Consider the following 23,221-nt stretch of genomic DNA (forward strand, 5'->3'; position numbering starts at 1 on the left):
AAGGCAGAGGAACTCCATTTTTTCTCTCAGATTATCTCATGTTAGGACATAGAGAAAGTTACATTTAAACGTTTTTAAAGTTTCCTCCTCAGTACCGTGTAGCGATGGTCCAACAAAGAATTATTGTGATGACTAATCATGTTAAAAATTGGCTCATTCTGAAGATTTTTCATTTAACCATTTACACCTTTTTTATGCAGTTTCATACATAAAAAAAATACAAAAACCAGATAATTAAATCACTTGTTAAAATATATTTTCAGAGTTTCTTCCATCTATTTTGAAACTTTCTAACTTCTTTCCTGCAGTTCCAGGGTGAGTCTTTCTTCATGACTCTTTAAGGAATGAGAAGCTCAGCTCAATGTTTTTATCCAAGCTTTTAATTAATCAGTGAAATCAGTTGGAGGAGAGACGTTTGGTTCCTGTTGCAGCTCAGTGTTAATCTGTTTAATCTGAGAGATGAGCTCCAGTCTAACACTGCAGTGAGGATTAAAACCGGCCAGACAAGGTGAGGGACGGAGGAGAGGTCACCATCAGGAAGTTTGAACCTCTGCAACAAACTGCATTTTAATCACAACCAGCTGCTGATTTTACTGGGTTTTGGTTTTTCCAGTTAAATCCTTTATTCTCCAGTTTGGGTTGAAAGACCAGAATGAGCATCAAAGGAATCAAGTGCAGAAGAAAAAATGTGTATCCTTCACTATTACAACTGAAATATAGCTGTAGCAAATATAATAAATGAGATTTAATATTTTAATTTGATGAGTGTAAAATAAGAAGCCAACAGAAAAATAACATGAAACAACAGGAAACAACTTTCTGATAATTACTGTGAAGCTTTGAGTGGAAAAGAAAATCAAAAAGTGGATCTGGAATAATCCTGGAATATTCCCAGTTTCCATCTTTACAGGACGGGAAGAAGAAAATGTCTCCAAGAACTCAATCAGAATTGTTTCACCAAGAAATAGATTGTAGAGACTGAACTATGTGTTCAACAGTTGTTGCTTCACCTTCTCCTCATTTGGACGTCTGACACCACCTGAACCTGGGAATCTACATCCTCCTCTCTCCGTGGATCTACTGGGTCGGCTTCGTTTCCATGTCTATATTATTTAGCATCATTTGTGTAAAAAAAAAAAAAAACGATAAAAAGGGTGCGCTGCTTTAGTGGTTTAGGTTTGTGCTGGTTTTGTGCGATGCGCACATGATGCGCGAAGGAGAGGTGGTTGAGCTCTTGCAGGTCAGGTGCAGTGATAGTTTTGTACCTTCCGATCTGTCTAACATTTTTTTTGACACCTCCTGGTGTCAGCCAAAAGGTGACCCGTCAGCTTTTAAGTTTGCAAAACCCCAAAAGGAAAATAATAAACCAGCAACCTGCCAGAACTGATTGCACTGTAAAGCTGACAGAAAAAGCAAACTGACGAATAAGATTTAGGCTTTGGCTGCCCTTTGACCCCTACAAACTCACACTGAAGTGCTACATACAAGATGTTTTGACAGAAAATAACTTTTTCTTCTCTCCACAATTTTGCTAATAGTAAAGAGGGTTGGATAATAAAAAATACAATAACTTTTCTTTTTTATTTATTTAAAGGAAAATCTCAGTGCATCCAGCTGTTCAGCTGCAGCTGCAACAATCCAGACTCTCAGTCACTTGTGGGCAATTTAGAATCACACAGAAAATCTTCTAAAGGGAATCAAACTTAAAACTCTGAACTAAGAACTTCTGTAATTAATTATTAATAGTAATTAACCATATCTGCCATGGTAAATTATTACTGATAACTATTGTCAGTAGTCCCTAACATTAATATGATCAGGCAGCATGTAATCATATATATACATATATATACTATTGTTATAAAGGTTGAGCCAAGAAAATCTATATCAAACAAGTAGTCCTTCGTGTTACTCTGGACCCGTGAAGTAGCTCCCAGTCTCCAAAAGGTTGGTGACCCCTGCTTTAGACACTTTAAACTCAACTCAGCACAGAAACACTGAGGAAACAGAACTGGTCCACCAGAACCTAAATCCAGGAATCAAAGGTTCAGTGAATGTGGCGTTGAAGGTGTGGAGGAGGATCAGTGAGTCAGAGGAAACTCTGTAGAAGGACAGAATGCCAGCAGGACAGTCCGCATACACTGCTACTCTGTTAGAGACAGAGGAGGAGGAGAGACGAGTTCCTCTGTTATTGTGCCAGACAGAGTAACCATCAACATCAGAGCATCTCAGACTCCAGGAATGATCATTCTCTCCAAACAAACAGTCTCTACTGATTCCTTTCCTCCTGATTCTTCTGTAACTCACTGAAATATTAACTTCTCCTCTCCACTCGACCTCCCAGTAACAGCGACCAGTCAGACCAGTTCTACACAGCAGCTGATTCCATTTATCAAATCTTTCTGGATGATCAGGATATGACTGAAGCTCCTTCACATATGTCACCTTCCTGTTGTCTTCAGACAGTTTGAGTTTTCTGTTCACTGTGTTTGTGTCGATGGTGAGTTGACAGGAATCTGATGGAGAGAAGAAACACAATCCAGCTGCAGTTATTGATCATTTATTGACACTTTGATGATGACTCCTGAATGAGTGATGTGACAGTTTGAAGATGGTTGAATGTGAGCTGCTTTGTTGTCATGAATCAGATGAAAAACACACTTACATCTCCATGGACCTGGTGTCAAGAATTGGACTCCAGCAGGCTCCACCCTGAAAGGAGGAGGGGGGTCAGACCATCAGTCTCTTTCAGCAGCAAACATGGACATTACATGTCTCTGTTTCAAATACATGAATCCATGCAGGGGTATCAGGATGCAGAGTCAGAGGGAGGCAGACAGTAAACCATATCTGTCATGAAGTGATAGTGTTGGTGGTGAGGCAGACGTGATGGAACCAGGTTGCAGTGAAAATGATTTTGTTTAATTAAGCCCATGCAAAAGTCCAAAAAGCCAGGCAGCACAGCTGAGTGGAAGGCTAAGGCTCAACACTGGTAGCACTGGTACATAAATGGAGAAAACTGACAAACTGGTAGAACACATATGACAAGGACCCGACAAAGACACAAAGACACAGGTGGAATCAGGATGAGATGAACACATGTAGTTTTAATGATGAGAATGAGGTACAAACAAATCCAAAACAGTCCAAAATCCTGGCAGCACAGCAGAGCAAAAAGCAGAGACTCAGCACTAGTAGCACAGGACATACAAAGGAAAAACAACAAGACACTACTGCTTAGACAGGGACCCGACAAAAACACAGGTGACATTAAAAACACAGGAGGAAACCAGGGAACGAGACACAACTGGGAACTATCAAAGGGAGGATAGGACAGCACAAAGATTCAGAGACACAAAAACTCAAAAGAAACACATAAAAAACTCAAATCCTAACAATATCAGTAGATTTATGGCTGAAAATGACAGGAGAAAAAAAACCATTTAGGCTTTTTGCCTCAGTATTTTTCATGGCTCATGTTTGGTAAGTTGCTGAATGCAGGGCTGGAAAGTGAGTCTGAGTTATCAGTGAGGAGCTAAGGAGTCTGTTAGATGTGAAAAGTATCATTTTTATTTATTTTGTAGAACAAACTGTTGCCCTGATGTAGATAGTTGATCAAGAAGAACAAAACTTGTTTTTCAGATTTTATTTTTGTTGGTCAAACTACTGTATTGAGCTTGAAACCTGCTAAGTTTCCCTAGTTTTCCAAAATCAGTTAATCCATATCTGTATATTTCCAAGACGTTTGGAATTTTTTCCAAACTTTATTGAACAATCCCCAAAACTTTCCCAACTACTGAAAACCTAAACACATTAGTCTCTTCTTGGATCTGTCTAAAAGGTCTTATTATTGTTTTTTAATATCTACCGCAGTCAATGGAGCACAATTCTACTTTTTCACCAACATTCACTGCAATTCTTCATTTCCTATGGAAAACAAGGGATTTCCATTCTCTCCCAACTCCTTTCGTTCCTTTGATCATTTTCCAGATGTCGCCCCCTGGTGGAGAAAAAACTACTAAATGGATAAAACTGTTAAAATTCTCACTTTATTTCTTTGCCTTATGAACTGTTTCAAACTAAATGTTTCCCAGCAGACTGACTAAAGACATTTCTCCCTCTTCCTCCTCTATCAGACCTTCTCTGCTCCTGCAGCAGGTTCCTCCATACCTGAGAGCTTCCAGTCTCCAGTGTGGATCCTTCAGTCCAGCCCACAGCAGCTTCACTCCTGAGTCTCCTGGATGATTGTAGCTCAGATCCAACTCTTTCAGATGGGAGGGATTGGAGGTCAGAGCTGAGGCCAGAGAAGCACAGCCTTCCTCTGAGACCAAACAGCCTGATAAGCTGCAGACACACAATTCATCACATGATGAGAATATGAGAACATTGAGGTAGAGACCAAGGTCTGAACCTATCACAGGTTAGTTGGATGGAAGGGTGGAGGGATGGATGGATTTGTAACATGTGTAATAAATATGAAAGCCAAGGAACTGTTGGGATCTGTAATTATGCTTCTTTTTGCTCCTAAGATGCAGCAATTTGTCAAGTGCCCAGAGTTACCTGAGAGTTTCCAGGTTGCAGTTTGGACTCTTCAGCCCAGCAGAGAGAAGCTTCACTCCTGAATCCTGCAGGTTGTTGTTACTCAGGTCCAGTTCTCTGAGACTGGTGGACTGGGAGCTGAGAACTGAGGACAGAGCTTCACAGCTTCTCTCTGAGAGGTTACAGCCACTCAGTCTGAGGAGACAGAGAAAAATCTGTTATTAAATAATTCTTCAAAATGTATGTCTTTTTTCCGATCAACAATGTCCCTCTTTACTGATTTAAGGGACTGTTTCATATATAATTATGTTGCCTTTTGTTGTGAACTGGTTCAGTCTATACATGGGCCTCAAACCATGAAGGACTGAACTAAAGGCAACAAGGAGGCTGGCAAGAGAAATATTAAATTAATCTATGAACTAAATTAATCCCATGTCAGTTTTAACAGAAAGAGTCCAATGAAGCCTGAGAATCAGGGGTAGGCTGAAGATTTTTGTCATTAAATCATCACTTCTTCATCCCAACCTGGGCCCTCACGGTTTTCCTCACCACCACTCCCTGCAAATTGTTACAGAAGGACACGACTACAAGTATGGTGAGGAATGCTAAAGAAAAAGTATATCAACATGGACCCAACTTGTTGGGTTAAATGAGTTAAAAGAAACTATAAGGGACTTTAGAGAAATTATGGCAAAGCCATATTTTTGTTTAGGTGCCTCGGGGTCGCCATAAGGCTCCTTTTGGTGTTGGAGTGCTGGTCCGTTCATCTCCATTTGCTGTGTTTGGTGGAGCTGCAGCAGGAGGCAGAGTGGGAACGACAGACAGCTTTTGCCGTCATGGCTGGCGACCCTCTGTTTCCTATGCCGGACTTCCACTCTACCATCCCAGCTCCAGCATATCAGTGACCAGTACCAACTCCCAGGATCTCCACCCCTGTAAGCGGGTTCTCCACCTTGCCCTGTTGTCCTCCTATATAACATTATGCTCAGCTGCTGAAGGAAGTCTGTTTCTTTTTTGCACGAACCCCCAATGGAAACTTTGAAGCGACAATGAACCAATATATAAACCAAAACATGAATATTTATTCTGATTCATAGAAGATCAGGTTTCCTTTCTGCAGCTGATCAAAAGCCAGTTTTCCCAGACAATCAATCATCTTTCTGCTCTCTGGACTCCAGTGTGGATCTGTTTCAGCTCCTATATCATACTTGACCTTCTTCACTTTTGTCTGAACCACCAGGAAGTGGATATACATCTCCATCAGGGTGCTGGGCAGCTCTCCTCCCTCTCTGGTCTCCAACACATCCTCCAGAACAGTAGCAGTGATCCAGCAGAAGACTGGCATGTGGCACATGATGTGGAGGCTTCGTGATGTCTTCATGTGGGAGATGATCCTTCTGGCCTGCTCCTCATCTCTGAATCTCTTCCTGAAATACTCCTCCTTCTGTGGGTCATTGAACCCTCTGACCTCTGTCACCATGCCAACACAATGAGGAGGGATCTGACTGGCTACTGCAGGTTGTGTGGTTATCCAGAGGAGAGCAGAGGGAAGCAGTTTCCCCCTGATGAGGTTTGTCAGCAGAACATCCACTGAGGTGGACTCTGTAGCATCAGTCAGGATCTCCTTGTTGTGGAAGTCCAGAGGAAGTCGACTCTCATCCAAACCATCAAAGATGAACAAAACCTGGAAATGTTCAAAGCTGCAGATTTCTTTGGTTTCAGTAAAGAAGTGATGAACAAGTTCCACCAAGCTGAACTTTTGCTCTTTCACCACATTCAGCTCTCTGAAAGTGAATGGAAATATAAACTGTATGTTCTGGTGGGCGTTGTCTTCAGCCCAGTCCAGACCAAACTTTTTTGTTAAGACTGTTTTCCCAATGCCAGCCACTCCCTTTGTCATCACTGTTCTGATTCGTTGATCTGTTCCAGGTGGGACTTTAAAGATGTCTTCTTGTGTGATTGTTGTTTCTGCTTTCTGTGGTTTCCTGGATGTTGTTTCAATCTGTCTGACCTCATGTTCATCATTGACCTCTCCAGTCCCTCCCTCTGTGATGTAGATCTAGTTCAGAAGGGTCGGACTTCCTGCTTTAGCAATCCCCTCAAACACAGACTGGAACTTCTTCAGAACAGATTTAAGTTGATGTTGACAAACTGCTGCAAAATTTACTAAATAAACACAATAATAAAAAGTAGATATAAGAAGTGGCCGGACTTCTTGCCTCTGAACTGTTCACAGCAGGTCCCGCTCTAACCGTTTTTTCTTTAAGGGACTGACTTTACTTTATATGTCCACAGACTCTTGCCGTGTAAGGATTTAGTTTTCTCTGTGTTTATTTGAGTTTTTCTGTGTGTTTATTTTTGGTTTCTGTGTCTTTTGTGTCTCCATGTTGTCATGTCTACCTCTTGATTGTTCCTAGGTGTGTCTCATTCCATCATTACCCTCTGTGTATTTGATGCCACCTGGGTTTCTGTGTCTTTGTTGGGTCCTTGTCTATTCTCTGTCTCTGCCTATTCCTCTGTCTATTCTGTCAGTTGTCTTCTAGTCTAGTTCCAGTTACTACCAGTGTGAGTTGTTGCCTTTGCTCATCTGTGCTGTCTGGATTGTTGCATATTTCATCACTAAATCACCATCACCTTCACTGTAACTTGGGTCAGTGAAGTTTATCCTCACCACCCCTTCCGCAAATCATGACATTAGCAGCATTGATCATCTCAATAAACAAATGCTACATTTATGTACCTGTGGTCTGTGTTAAAATATTAGCATTTATGGGGCCCCTGAGGTCCTGGGAACCTTATGGAGCCACTGACTTAATTTGGATTAAACGGAAGTGCAAATAATATTTTTTAACTATATTTTTTGATCAGCTGTCTTTAAGATTACTTGTGGGTTTAGATAGCATTTCACTGGAAATGTTTTCCTGTAACATTTAATTACCCAGTAATACTTTAACTTTTGCTGTCTATTTAGTATCTTTAATACAAAAACATGTGGACCGCTGGTGAGTCGCCTCGGCACCCCGACCAACAGCCTTAGCAAGTTTTGTGGGGGAAACCATGTGTAGGCAATAAAAATCAACGTCAGTCACATGTACAATTGATTAGGAAGTCTAACAAATGCTGGGAGGAAAGATCTGTTATAGTGCTCCTTGTGTGCACCAGGATGCAGCAATCTGTCTGTATGATACCTGCAGCATACTGCAGCTTGATATTGGAGCTAAAGTATCAATGCTAGCCTGAACCCAACTTTTCTAAATATCTCTCTTCTTGCTTCATATAATGTAATGGACAGAAATCTGGTTTCACCAGGATTGAGAACATTTTACCTGAGAGTTTCCAGGTTGCAGTTTGGACTCTTCAGCCCAGCAGAGAGAAGCTTCACTCCTGAATCCTGCAGGTTGTTGTTACTCAGGTCCAGTTCTCTGAGACTGGAGGACTGGGAGCTGAGAACTGAGGACAGAGCTTCACAGCTTCTCTCTGAGAGGTTACAGCCACTCAGTCTGAGGAGACAGAGAGACAAATCTGTTATTCAGCAAATCACAAATATTTATTTCTTTATTTCAAGTCAGGACTATTTTTCTTGGAAAGATTGATATCATATTTTTTTATGTTGACTTTTACTGTGAACTGGCTCATTTTGTATATGTTCCTCCTGTCTTGAAGGATTGAACAGACAAGGAAGCTGGCAAAAGAAATATTCCAATCCACCATAAACTAAATTAATCCAGTGTCAGTTTTAACAGAAAGAATCCAGTGGAAATCTAGACAGAAGAAAAAGATCAGGGCTTGCCAGCTGTCTTGAGGTAAAACAGCAGCTTCAAGCAAAGCAGAGAGAATTACAGATTTCATCTTTCCCTTTTTTTAAATGTTGGATACAGAGATGGAAAACTAAGCAGCAACTGAAAAAGCTGATCCTTTGAGCAACAAGCTAACTATTCAGCTTCAAACTAAATGTTTCCCAGCAGACTGACTAAATACATTTCTCCCTCTTCCTCCTCTATCAGACCTTCTCTGCTCCTGCAGCAGGTTCCTCCATACCTGAGAGCTTCCAGTCTCCAGTGTGGATCTTTCAGTCCAGCCCACAGCAGCTTCACTCCTGAGTCACCTGGATGATTGTAGCTCAGGTCCAACTCTTTCAGATGGGAGGGGTTGGAGGTCAGAGCTGAGGCCAGAGAAGCACAGCCTTCCTCTGAGACCAAACAGCCTGATAAGCTGCAGACACACAATTCATCACAAGATGAGAAAATGAGAAGATTGAGGTAGAACCCAAAGTCTGAACTGATCATTTTCACAAAAAGAAAACAAGGCAATAAATTATCCTGTCAATAAGATAAAATAGTAATAACCCTCTAATTCAATTACTTTAGTGATAAAAATTAACATTTGTCACTTGGGGGGGGGGTTGCCCCAAAAGTAGGAGTTCAAGTATCTTGGGATCTTATGACGAATGAGGGAAGAAGGAAGCTGAAGATTGACAGGTGGATTGATGCACTGTCTGCTGTGAAGCGGGTGCTGTACCGGTCTATCGTGGTGACGAGAGAACAGAGTCAAAAAGCAAAGCTATCGATTTACCGGTCGTTCTACGATCCCACCCTCATCTATGATCATGAGCTGTGGCTAATGACCTAAAGAACAAGATCGCGAATACAAGCGGCCGAAATGGGTTTTCTCCGTAGGGTGTCTAGCTCTCTGAAAGTGAATGGAAATATAAACTGTATGTTCTCACTCTATCCCTTAGAGATAGAGTGAGAAGAGGTTGTTCCAGAGGTACTCAGATTAGAGCCACTTCTCCTTGTCGAGAGGAGCCAGCTGAGGTTGCTCAGGCATCTGGTCAGGATGCCTCCTGGACGCCTTCCTGGAGACGTGTTCCGAGCAGGTCTCACCTGGAGGAGGCCTTGGGGAAGACCCAGGACACGCCGGAGGGACTATGTTTCTCGGCTGGCTTTGGAATGCCTTGGGATTCCCCAGAGGAGCTGGAACTAAGAGGCTGGTGAGATGGAAGCCTAGGCCTCAATTCTGAAGGGACCCGACGCCGGACAAAGCAGAAGAAAATCGATGGATAGATGGAGGTTTATATTTGATGCATTTGAAACCAGTAGAGTGGACCAATCACACAACTGATGCCTCTACATGTTGCCTCGTGCTGCCACTGCTTGATCTCTGAAGCGTGGATCATGTACACCTCTTATCACTCAATCTGGACACAGGCTGACCAGTATGGACATGGGCATAAATCCCGGTGGGGATTGGGGGCCCGGCCCCCCCAATCTTGGGATTTTCCCTTCATAGAAATCATAAAAGAAGCCTTTGTATTTAAACAATATCAATATAAAAAGCCAATAGGAACAAAGAAAATCTGCCATTCATCCAAGAAAAAAATAAGAATTATTTTTAAGGTACCCCCACCATTCTTAGAACAATGGTTCAGTCCAAAGTGTAGGAGGAGTAACAGCAGCACTGAAAGACACAGGAACTAGCTGTTAGCTGTGGCTCTGCAGCACAAACAAAAAACCCTCCAGTACGTAAATACTTAAAGCAAAGAACATGTAACACATTTTATGTATTTTCACTGCTCAATAGGAAGAAACACACTAACAAAAATCCGACCGCAGTTTGTTCATTTCATTACTTCGGCTGAATCATGATAAACTGCATCGTTATTCCTTAAATCACAACTAGCAAAACTGGCTACATTGCTTTCATAGATTTAGCTCCTTTTCCTGTCGAATGTGGCCAATATTTCAATTATGTTTATCTCTCTACCTCTTACTTTAATAAGAAGAGTTTGAAACTGGAGGGGCTGAGTGTTACCACTAGCTCCGTATGTGAGCCAAGAGCAGAGGGGCTATTGAAGCTGATAGTAATACAAAATAAAGTATGTCTTTATTTCTTATCATCTTCAATGTAGAGCTTTTAAAACCACAAAATAAAATCTGAATATTTTCTAGAAAACTGGTGCTCAGCCCTAAGTTTAAGTTATGATACTTACTGAATATTACATTTCTACATATTTATAGTTTCTCAGCCATCCAGGACATGATCCCTCCCTCCCCCCAACAGACACACACATTGTACATCCTATCACAGTTCCACTCTGGAATTCACTGAGTTCCTGACAGCAACACATTCTTTCACAAATGTTTGTAAAAACAGTCTACAAGCCTTGGTGCTTAATTTCATACACCTGTGGCCATGGAAGTTATTGGAACACCTGATTCCAATCAATTGGATGGGTGGTCAAATACTTTGACGATCTCTGCTAGCAGCTAGTGGATAGAAATTACCAGGATTGAGAACATTTTACCTGAGAGTTTCCAGGTTGCAGTTGGGACTCATCAGTCCAGCAGAGAGAAGCTTCACTCCTGAATCATGCAGGTTGTTGTTACTCAGGTCCAGTTTTCTGAGACTGGAGGACTGGGAGCTGAGAACTGAGGACAGAGCTTCACAGCTTCTCTCTGAGAGGTTACAGTCACTCAGTCTGAGGAGACAATATTTTTATTGGACAAAGAATAAACTATTTTATTTTACACAAACTTTCTATTCGTTTTGAACTAGTTCATTTTAAAGTTGAGCCTCCAGCTTTAAAGGAAAGAACTAAAGTTAGCTAGGAGGTCGGAAAGACAATAATGAAATTCCACAATTAACTATATTAATCCAATTTCAATTTTAACATAAAGTGGAGGAGTTTTGCTGCTTGAATATATAACATTATGCTCAGCTGCTCCAATGGGACACTTTGAAGGGGCAAAGCACCAATATATAAACTGAAACATGAATATTTACCTTATAAACATCAGATTTCTATCTATCAAAAATAAATGCAGTAACAATCTGTGTTCTTACAGAGAATTGTTGGAGCCTTTAACCACTGGTAGCAGTCTCAGAAGAACCTCCTCTGAAGCAGAGTATTTCTTCAGGTCAAACACATCCAGATCTTTTCCTGATGACATTAAGATGAAAACCAGAGCTGACCACTGAGTAGAAGACAGTTTATCTGTGGAGAGACTTCCTGAACTCAGAGACTGTTGGATCTCCTCCACTAGAGAACGATCATTCAGTTCATTCAGACAGTGGAACAGATTGATGCTTTTCTCTACAGACACATTTTCACTGACTTTTTTCTTGATGTACTGAACTGTTTTCTGATTAGTTTGTGATCTACTTCCTGTCTGTGTCAGCAGACCTTGTAGAAGTCTCTGATTGGTCTGCAGTGAAAGTCCCAGGAGGAAGCGGAGGAATAAATCCAAGTGTCCATTTGGACTCTGTAAGGCCTGATCAACAGCTCTCTGATGGAGACATTTTAGGTCAGGTTTATTAAGTAATGAAGACTTCTTAGATCTTTGTGTTTCTTTCATTATGTCACAACCAGAGTTGATAAAGTTCAGATGAACATGAAGAGCAGCCAAAAACTCCTGAACACTCAGATGGATGAAGCAGAACACCTTGTCCTGGTACAGACCTCTCTCCTCTTTAAAGATCTGTGTGAACACTCCTGAGTACACTGAAGCTGCTCTGATATCGATGCCACACTCTGTCAGGTCTGATTCATAGAAGATCAGGTTTCCTTTCTGCAGCTGATCAAAAGCCAGTTTTCCCAGAGACTCAATCATCGTCCTGCTTTCTGGACTCCAGTGTGGATCTGTTTCAGCTCTTCCATCATACTTGACCTTCTTCACTTTGGTCTGAACCACCAGGAAGTGGATGTACATCTCAGTCAGATTTCTAGGCAGCTCTCCTCCCTCTCTGGTCTCCAACACATCCTCCAGAACTGTAGCGGTGATCCAGCAGAAGACTGGGATGTGGCACATGATGTGGAGGCTTTGTGATGTCTTCATGTGGGAGATGATCCTGCTGGCCTGCTCCTCATCTCTGAATCTCTTCCTGAAGTATTCCTCCTTCTGTGGGTCATTAAACCCTCTGACCTCTGTTACCATGCCAACACACTGAGGAGGGATCTGATTGGCTGCTGCAGGTCGTGTGGTTATCCAGAGGAGAGCAGAGGGAAGCAGTTTCCCCCTGATGAGGTTTGTCAGCAGAACATCCACTGAGGTGGACTCTGTAGCATCAGTCAGGATCTCCTTGTTGTGGAAGTCCAGAGGAAGTCGACTCTCATCCAAACCATCAAAGATGAACAGAACCTGCAACTGTTCAAAGCTGCAGATTTCTTTGCTTTCACTAAAGAAATGATGAACAAGTTCCACCAAGCTGAACTTTTGCTCTTTCACCACATTCAACTCTCTGAATGTGAATGGAAATATGAAGTGGATGTTCTGGTGGGCTTTGTCTTCAGCCCAGTCCAGAGTGAACTTTTGTGTTAAAACTGTTTTCCCAATGCCAGCCACTCCCTTTGTCATCACTGTTCTGATTGGTTGATCTCTTCCAGGTGGGACTTTAAAGATGTCTTCTTGTCTGATTGTTGTTTCTGGTCTGTGTGGTTTCCTGGATGCTGTTTCAATCTGTCTGACCTCATGTTCATCATTGACCTCTCCAGTCCCTCCCTCTGTGATGTAGAGCTCTGTGTAGATCTGGTTCAGAAGGGTTGGTCTTCCTGCTTTAGCAATCCCCTCAAACACAGACTGGAACTTCTTCTTCAGACCAGATTTAAGTTGATGTTGACAAACTGCAGCAAAATGTCCTAAATTAACACAATAACAAAAATCAGATATAAGAGAAAATCATCTTTTGAATTTGATTACATCGCTACAGCAAATGTGTAATTCATCTATCATTTCTAATCTCTGAAGTAATGCTCTTACTGCTTTGCAAACAGTCAGCCAACTTTTCCTGATTCATCTTCTTCAGGAAGTGCAGTGTGATCTTCACCACTGCCTCTTTGCTGCTTCTCTGTTCTTCTTCATCACCTTCCAACTCCTCATCATCTCTCTGAGTGTCTGAGAATTCTGGGTAATCTGGACTCAGAATCTTAAGGATTTTCATCAGTTCTTTCTTCACAAAAGTGACAATTTTGTCCTCCAGCAGCTGGAACAGAATAATAGATGAAATGAAAGTCCAGTGAAATCATGGAGCCAAACACCAGATGGATGTTGGACAGACTGACAGTCCTCTGGTCTACAAAGTGCAGTATGAAGGTTACTGATCAGAACTCATGGAAATGTAATTGTTCATATACCAACCATAAATATGGAGTCCAGCTGTGTTTGATGCTGTTTGACAGACTGACCACTTGGAACCTCTGAGCTCTGCTGGTTCACTCTGTGGAGGAACCAGGAAAAATTAGGAAGTCAGAAAATATTCATCCAGCAGTATTCACAGATGAAATCACCAAGAGTTTCACATTAAAAGTCCTTAATATAGAAAAACAGAGCATCATATGAACACAATTCAAAGTTAGAACGAGGAAGATGATCTACACTGATGAATACCAGTAAAACCTGGATAATCCAGTAGCTATTTTAAAATGTTGATTTTGAAGTTGGAATTCAAACAGTCCACACTATTCTACCTGCCAACTTCTAGCTGCCTGGCTAGAAATACATTTAGATACTGTTAATGGAACAAGTTGGTTTTCATTTCCATACATATTTGGTCTGCTATTCACACGCACTGACTAGATTAAATCAACTCGCCACAAGTTTCAACCCGGCTAATGGACTCCAGCAGTCCATTAGTCCATTAGCAGATCTGATGCTGGTGGAGACAGTTTTCCAGAGCTTGGGGACAAGGGAAGTGAAGGCTCTGTCCACAAAGGTCTTCAGGCAGGGCTGTGCAGAGACCTTTGGAGGGGCAGGGGCTCAAATTTATAAAAGGGGCAAATTGAACAAAACACTGTACAACCACATACCAACAACCCATATTAATCAATAATCTAACTAGATCCTACTACATCATTGCCATCACATGGGGAAATCCAAAGTAAATCTAGTCTAAAATTTCCCCAACAGGTATAATGTTTCTGTTTCTGCTGCTGACAGTCCTGGAGGGCTGAGTTCATTTGAGAGTGTAGCTGTTAAACAGACCAGAAGAGAGAAAGTCTCTGGTTATGAAGTTATGAAATAAGCAAAATTGCTGCCATTTCGCTACTTAAGCTCTAATAATATCTATTTAACCTCTAGAATGGCGGTTTTCAAAGTGTGAGGCGCGCCTCCCCTGGGGGGGCGCCAGAGCACTTTAGGGGAGGCGCGGTGCGAGGAAAAAAGTAAACCGGAAAAGCTATTTGCTTGCTGTCTACTGATGTGAGAGAAACGTCTTTTACGCACACGATCAACTCTGTAGATTTAGGAAAAAGTTGGTACTGTGGGTGGCGTGGAGTGGGGATCAGTGGAAATGTTTCCCCCCTTAGAGGATGTTTTGGCCAGTGATGTCAGTAACGTTACTGACGTCGGACCACTTTTTTCCGTAACGAGTAATCTAACGCGTTGCTATTTCAAATCCAGTAGTCAGACTACAGTTACTTATCAAAATCATTTTTGCGTTACTGTGCGTTACTATCTTCTTTTGTTATTTAATCGTATTTCCTCTACTCGTCTTGTCGAGTGACCGACGTCTCTATGCAACAGAAATGTTAAAAATGGAGGGAGATGCGCATTTTGTTGGTGGAAAAACTGGAACTATTTTCAGTTTCTGTCGCCAAGTCCGATTATTATAAGCGGCTTTGGGCTTCATCTTTTAAAAGTCGCTTGCAAATTTAATGAGTGGCGGGTTGCGCCTTTTTGGGCTCGTTTTTGAACGTGAAGTTGCTCATTTGGGCTTGGAAATAAGCAGAGACTCATAATAAATCCCAGAATTTGTCCGTCATTAAGGTAGTTTTAGTCAGTCTCTCCCTGTTCATCATTTCCCGGATGATCCGTCCCGCTGTGTCTTTGTTAATGTCAACTTAATTTATTACCTCTCAATAACATCGAGCTTCGCGTTGCGCTCCAGAAAACTGCAAACATCGAGACCAATATGAACAGCGCAATAAACGTGAAAACAGCCACGAATAAACGTGTCCGTAGTTGGCAATAGTTATAATGGCAAGTTAGCACCGTTATAATTATTATTATTACGGTAAGTGTCGCAGCCATCTGAGCTGTGGAGCTGCAGGAGGAGCTTTGTGCGCTGCGACATCAAACTCAGGGGCGTAACGCAGAATCTGGAGGCTGGGGGGAGGGGGGCTTTAAAATCCTTCTTAGAGTTTTCCAGACAACAGTGGACCACACAAATTACTCATGTTTTTTATTTTTTGTACTGTTTTTTGTACAATCTCTTCAGTTCAACCTTATCAGTGGAGACACATTGTTGATGTTACCATTATAAAATAGCTGACAATTAAGTATTGGCAAAGCTCAATGTGATTTTCACAGGAGGCAGAGCGTTGTTGTTAGCAGCTGCTGAAAGTAACTAAAAAGTTACTTTTAATGTAACTTAGTTACTTTCCAAATCAAGTAGTCAGTAATCTAACTAAGTTACTTTTTCAAGGAGTAATCAGTAGTCCGATTAAAGTTACTTTTTCAAAGTAACTATGCCATCACTGGTTTTGGCCAGAGCGGGGCTGAAGGTGGAATTTTTACAACTCCACCCCCCTCCACGAGGGGGAGGGGGGGGGCGCAGCAGGCATTGTGCTCCTTGGAGGGGGGCTCACCCTTTCATACTTTGAAAACCCCTGCTCTAGAACAACCTGTCTGCAGACTGATTTATAGATCTACAGAGCTCAAAGGGCTTACATTTATATAATAGTTTGATGTTAGCACCTCTAAGACCTAGAATTATAAGATTGGAATATCAAAATAAAGAAAACTCAGTAGCTGCTGGTAGGGGCCATTTAGGGGCCTCCAAACATTCAGGGGCCTCCAGACACTCAGGGGCCCCTAGAAATGGTTTAATTGTAACACAGACCATAGATCTAAACCTGTAGCATCATTTATAGAGAATGACAATGTTATTATATTTTATTTAATGCATTCAGCTGAGAAAAATAAACAGTACATTTAGGATTTAATTAGGATGTTTGTAAAAGTTTAAAGAATAATCTTGATAGTTTGATTGTTGTTACCATGGCTACAATATGGTGTAATCTTTCTCTTTGAAGTAGGTTTGTTCACAAATACATCACAGCAAATAACCAATAATCAGTGATTGATTTTAAACTCGGCCAATAAACTCGGTCTCCCTCTCACAGATTCACCTTATTAATATTTAAACATGTTAGTGATGCTGAGGTTCTTAGTAGGATGGGTTCTGGGGAGGGTGGTTCTGTCTAAGGCCCAATATTACCTTGGGCCGGTCCTGCATGAACAACCGCTGCGATGCACATCTCTGGAATCTACCTGGAATCTACCTGGAACCTACCTGGAATCCCCAGGTGGGGCCCCTGTCAGTCCGCCGATGCGTTAGAGACATTTTGATTAATTTCATTTCATGTTTGTCTTTTTCTATTTATTGCTACAATATTTTCTCTGATGTTTTTTTTATGAACTCTAAATGCTCTGGGCCGAATCTTCCTTTAAGACTTGAGGTTCTGCAGTAACTTCTATTTACAGCCTCAAACCTCCAGCCCAGATCCCGTCAGTAGCGGCTTTAACCCGCCTGGTAGAAACATTAAGGAGAAGCAGAGCGAACAGTCAATAGGTGGTACCACCCGGTACCAGGTGGTACCGGGGCTTCGAGCTGCGTTGCAACTCGCGGTGACAGCCGGTACCGTGTGTTACAGACATTCTTTATATCTGTTGATGGTACCGACTCAGACTGCCTGTAGCAAACACGGCATTTCGCAGAATGATTAAGTTAAAGTCAGAAGTTTTCTCTGCAGCTGAAGCATTTCTGTGTTTAGGGGCGAGGCGGGTTTTGTCCTGCTATTGGAAAGACGATTATAAAAATATAAATAGAAACAGTTTTTCTAACGTCAACATCAGACCTACGTTTTTATTCACAAACCAGTACATGAAAAAAATATTCTTGCCCATAATTTGATAGAAGACACAGATTCGCCCCCTCCTCCTCACCATGGACCCGATGTCTGAACAACATGGAGGCTCTGAGAATCATTATTAGATTGAGGGCAGTCAGACTAGTTTATTTATTTATTTTTTTACTAAATTATATTATTTAGCTAAATATTATTGCTGAAGGGCAAAAACAGGTCTTCTGACATACAGATTAAAAAGAAAAAAAATAACAAATTTTTTTTGAAAACCCCCCAAAAAAACCTCAAAAAGGGCATTAGGGCATTGAGGATAAAAAGGGCAGGGGTTCAAGCCCCCTTTCCCCCCCCTTCTGCACGTGCCTGCCTTCAGGACAGTGTGGGACATCCATCAGGTTCTGATTACTAGATCTGAGGTGATGTGGACCTGGAGGAGGTCTGAGATATTTGGGTGTGTGTCCATGTTGGGTCCTGTCCTTGATGTAATTGTGAGAATTTTAAAATGGATCCTGTAGATCCTTGGAAGCCAGTGAGCTCACATTGTATCTGTCCACATAGAGACAATCAGAAGGTAAAGGTCTATGAAGTGATATCTGGATGTGAGCAGTGAACCAGGAGATCTAAGTAGCTGTAAAGATTTAATGTTCCTGCTGATCCCATTGCGCTGCACAGTGGCGCAGTTGGTAGAGCTGTTGCCTTGCAGCAAGAAGATCCTGGGTTCGATTCCCGGCCCGGGGTCTTTCTGCATGGAGTTTGCATGTTCTCCCTGTGCATGCGTGGATTCTCTCCGGGTTCTCCGGCTTCCTCCCACAGTCCAAAAACATGACTGTTAATTGGTCTCTCTAAATTCTCCCTAGGTGTGAGTGTGTGTGTGAATGGTTGTTTGTCTTGTGTGTCTTTGTGTTGGCGACCTGTCAGGGTGAACCCTGCCTCTCGCCCGGAACGCAGCTCAGCTTCGACCCCATTAGGGTAGAAGGGTGTACAGGAAATGGATGGATGAATGGATGGCTGATCCCATTAAGAACCAGTAGAACCTCTGATGGTCCACATCAACTCAGTTTGGTTGAGTTCCAGCAGATCTCACCAACCACATCATGAAGCTTTCCTTCCCTGCTGAACTGCTCTCACAATGCACACAATGCATTTCTGTAGATAATGAATCAAACCTCTTTGTAAATATAACTGGAAACATCTGAGATCTTACTGGTTCAGTTTCCATAGTTACAGAAATTAGATACAGCTCACCTCTCTGATGATGGAGGTCCAGGAGATTGAAAGTCAACAATAGGACGATCTATTGACCGGTCGCTCTTAAAGGACACACAGCTGGGTTCTGGTTCTGGCTCTGTTTTGAATCTCTGATGGATCCTGAAAGAAAAACTCTCATTAGTAACTTTATGTTGTTTGCTTTCAAGATCCATTTTTATGTGACTGTAAAATAAAGAGCTGTAAAACAAAAACAGAACCAGACAGATCGTCAGCCTGATGTTCTAAATGATTCCTATCAGAACCGGTCCAATCCTCCAACATGTTCCTGATCATTGATCCTCCTGAATAATGTCCAGCCTTCTTTAAAGAGCAGAAAGATTTGTTTCTGAGACCAACATGTTGGTTTGAAATGACTGAGAGAAGTTTGGTGATCTTAGTGTTGAGCTCTGACATGGAGAAGAACCAGGAATCATTTCCACTCTGACCATCCAAGGAGGATCTGATGGAGCTTCAATCAGAACCAGATGGTCCGTTTGAGACACTGAATCCCACTGCTCAACCAGATCTACAAAATATTTAGTTTAACTGTAGAAATGGTTGATAATCTGCCATGTTGGATGATGGTTGAACTTCAGAGGTGGAATCATAAAAATAATTCATAGAAACTTATTTATTTCAGAATGAATCTGTCTTTTGTCAGATTTTAGAGAAAGATGCAAATATCAACCTAGAAATAAAATTCACTTCTGTCTATTTGTTCTTGTGTTAATATTAATATCGGACAAAATAAATGAGTGTTTCATTTGGAAAAATTAGGCTTATAATAAACAGAATAAAACACAGTTAAATGTTTCTGGTTCAAATGTCAACATAATAGTTTATAAGAGTTTGTCCTGACTGAGGATTTTTAAGATTCTTTCTGTATGGTGTCAATAACTGTCCAATAAATGATGATTAAATTGATTTCAGGTAAAATAAAATACCCTAAAATCAGATCAGATTTTGAGACTTCTGTTAACTAGAGAAGCTCTGGGTAGAAACTGTGGATCTAAACGGACCTGTTTGATTTTTGTACAAAGGAGCCAGTTGAACTTTATTGTGTTCATAGTAACATGTTACTTATTGGAACATGTTTCCATGGAGACATTATACGTATTACATCTTTGACGTAATACGTATGAAAAGAAAAATAACCTGAAATTCAGTCCAATGTTTTCATGACAACAGAACCCAACAGAACTTGTTATCATCACATGGCCACAATAACAGATATAAACAGAACAGTTACAGCAGTTAGAAACATCTCACCTCTCTGATGGTGGAGATCCAGGAGATTTAAAGTTAATAGATTCATTCTTTGACCTGTTGCTCTTAGAGGACACACATCTAGGTGCTGGCTGTGGTTTGCGTCTCTGATGGATCCTGACAGAAACATGATGATTAAAACTTAATCAGCAAAGAGGAGCAGCAGCTTCATCACCACGTCTGTTCTGGCCTGATATAGTGAAGGGAGCCAGTGGAGAGACTTTAAAAGATGGTCCATTAGAGATCATCTGGTTCTGAAAGATATCCACATGACATTTTTTTTTTTATCTTAACTGTGGAAATGGTTAATGATCCACTATGTTGGATGATGTTTGAACCACAGAGATGAAACTGGAATCATAAAATTAATTCATAAAAGCCTTTTTCTTTCAGCATTACTCTGTCTGGAAAATAAATTAAATTTAGATTTAAAGAACAATCCAAATGTCAATCTAGAAATTCACTTCTGCCTTTTGTGTTTGTGTGTTAAATTTTAATTTAACACACAAACATACATATCTACAGGGGTTGGACAATGAAACTGAAACACCAGGTTTTAGGCCACAATAACTTATTAGTATGGTGTAGGGCCTCCTTTTGCGGCCAATACAGCGTCATTTCGTCTTGGGAATTACATATACAAGTCCTGCACAGTGGTCAGAGGGATTTTAAGCGATTCTTTTGCAGGATAGTGGCCAGGTCACGACATGATGCTGGTGGAGGAAAATGTTTCCTGACTCGCTCCTCCAAAACACCCCAAAGTGGCTCAATAATATTTAGATCTGGTGGCTGTGCAGGCCATGGGAGATGTTGAACTTCACTTTCATGTTCATCAAACCAATCTTTCACCAGTCTTGCTGTGTGTATTGGTGCATTGTCATCCTGATACAATGTTTGAACCATTGGATGCACATGGTCCTCCAGAATGGTTTGGTAGTCCTTGGCAGTAACGCCCCCATCTAGCACAAGTATGGGGCCAAGGGAATGCCATGATATGACAGCCCAAACCATCACTGATCCACCCCCATGCTTCACTCTGGGCATGCAACAGTCTGGGTGGTACGCTTCTTTGGGGCTTCTCCACACCGTAACTCTCCCGGATGTGGGGAAAACAGTAAAGGTGGACTCATCAGAGAACAATACATGTTTCACATTGTCCACAGCCCAAGATTTGCGCTCTTTGCACCATTGAAACCGACGTTTGGCATTGGCACGAGTGACCAAAGGTTTGGCTATAGCAGCCTAGCTGTGTATATTGACCCTGTGGAGCTCCCAACGGACAGTTTTGGTGGAAACAGGAGAGTTGAGGTGCACATTAAATTCTGCTGTGATTTGGGTAGCCGTGGTTTTATGTTTTTTGGATACAATCCGGGTTAGCACCCGAACATCCCTTTCAGACAGCTTCCTCTTGCATCCACAGTTAATCCTGTTGGATGTGGTTCGTCCTTCTTGGTGGTATGCTGACATTACCCTGGATACCGTGGCTCTTGATACATCACAAAGACTTGCTGTCTTGGTCACAGATGCGCCAGCAAGACGTGCAACAATTTGTCCTCTTTTGAACTCTGGTATGTCACCCAAAATGTTGTGTGCATTGCAATATTTTGAGCAAAACTGTGCTCTTACCCTGCTAACTGGACCTTCACACTCTGCTCTTATTGGTTCAATGTGCAATTAATGAAGATTGACCACCAGGCTGGTCCAATTTAGCCATGAAACCTCCCACACTAAAATGAGAGATGTTTCAGTTTCATTGTCCAACCCCTGTATATATGTCTGTTTATATCTGTTACAACAACAGATATAAACAGAACAGTTACATCAGTTAGAAACATCTCACCTCTCTGATGGTGGAGATCCAGGAGATTTAAAGTCAATGAAGTAACGCTTTGAAATGTCACTCTTAAAGGACACACAGCTGGGTTTTGGTTCTGGTTCTGGTTTGCGTCTCTGATGGATCCTGACAGAAACATGATGATTAAAACTTAATCAGCAAAGAAGAGCAGCAGCAGCTTCATCACCACGTCTGTTCTGGCCTGATATAGTGAACGCTGTGTGAAAAGGGCTGTGGACAGTTAGAGATGGTGACCTCACCTCTGACCTTTGCTCTGGCTCTCATCTTCCCCACACAGAGTGGTTTTAGAGGGAGGGACTCCCTCCTCTCTGTCCTCACGCTGATCCATGCTGCTGAATTCACATCAGCTCACACACACTTTCTACCTTCACCTGCAGAGGAAACACACATCATTCATCTGCACATCAACTCTGATCATCCTTTACATCATTAGAGCTGGAAAAAGATCAGCTGCTCCTCCTCTGATTGGCTCTTCTTCTCTGCTTCATATCAGTGTCAGGTGAATGCAGTCAGACAGCAGAGAGGCAGAGGAAGCTGCCATCAGCTGCTGCACTTCTACTATCAGTCCACTAGATGGAGACATGGAGCAACATTTACATTCACTGACTCAACCTGAACATGAAGTATTTTAGTTCACATTTATTGAGCTACCAACTCCAACAAAGTTTGACTATTTAATAATCTGACTGAATGAAACACATTTTAAGAATAATATTTTAATTTGAAACTGTTGTGTTTAAGCTCAATGGTGAAGACTAGAATTTGACTCCAGGAAATAAAAACATAAAGCAGTTTAATCAGATAAGAACATCAGCTCTTTATCAAGAGCTGTTGGATTCCAGTTTATCTGTAATCTAATAATCCCTGAGATTAATTTTCAAATAGCAGAGAGATGAAACTTTGAGTGCAAGTCAGTAGATTTCTGTTCTCCAAACATCAGTGATAAAAATAAGAAAGAAACAGGAAAGATCCTGAAGAAAAAGTTCAAGTAGAAAACAAAGAAAACTTACAGTTTGTTCAAATGATCCAAACAGTTGAAGAAGAATATCTGAATAACAAACGGAGACGCAATAGAACCATCTTAGAACGGATGAGTTTCAACTGAAAGTTTTGTGAGGAGAAATGAACCCAAACTGGTTTAACTGGTACTGACTGGGACTCAGAGGAATGTTTACCTGCTGACTTCACAAGACATGAATTCTTCTCATAACTCCCAGTTTGAACACAAAGACTTTGCTCCTTTCATTTTACTGATCCATGTTCTGTTCAGCTCTAATGGAACCAGAACCTGTTTTAATTTGGCACCAATTGGACTCTTTAATCATGTGGGAATTTATCTTCCCATGTGAGTGAAAGTATAAAACTGCATGATGTCTGATTATTAAACACAGAAGCAGCATTTTTAAATGATCCAAACATGTCAGTGATGGTAAAAATAGATCAGAACCAGAATC

General features: G+C 41.4%; 1 protein-coding gene across 1 annotated transcript; it reads right to left on the reverse strand.

Moving 5' to 3' along the window:
• Positions 1 to 389: 389 nt before the first annotated feature.
• Positions 390 to 22,374, reverse strand: LOC122847062 (NACHT, LRR and PYD domains-containing protein 3-like). The gene is made up of 14 exons (XM_044144419.1): positions 22,223 to 22,374; positions 22,007 to 22,077; positions 21,753 to 21,872; positions 19,916 to 20,029; positions 18,644 to 18,766; positions 13,674 to 13,752; positions 13,296 to 13,518; positions 11,383 to 13,174; positions 10,844 to 11,017; positions 7,866 to 8,039; positions 4,561 to 4,734; positions 4,171 to 4,344; positions 2,666 to 2,712; positions 390 to 2,516 (listed from the first exon to the last, which is right to left on the reverse strand). Exons 1-14 carry the CDS (start codon positions 22,253 to 22,255, stop codon positions 1,984 to 1,986), a joined length of 3,831 nt encoding a protein of 1,276 aa, XP_044000354.1. The 5' UTR covers positions 22,256 to 22,374; the 3' UTR covers positions 390 to 1,983.
• Positions 22,375 to 23,221: the final 847 nt, after the last annotated feature.

This window comes from Gambusia affinis, linkage group LG17, assembly GCF_019740435.1.
Source record: "Gambusia affinis linkage group LG17, SWU_Gaff_1.0, whole genome shotgun sequence".
Lineage (NCBI taxonomy): Eukaryota > Metazoa > Chordata > Actinopteri > Cyprinodontiformes > Poeciliidae > Gambusia > Gambusia affinis.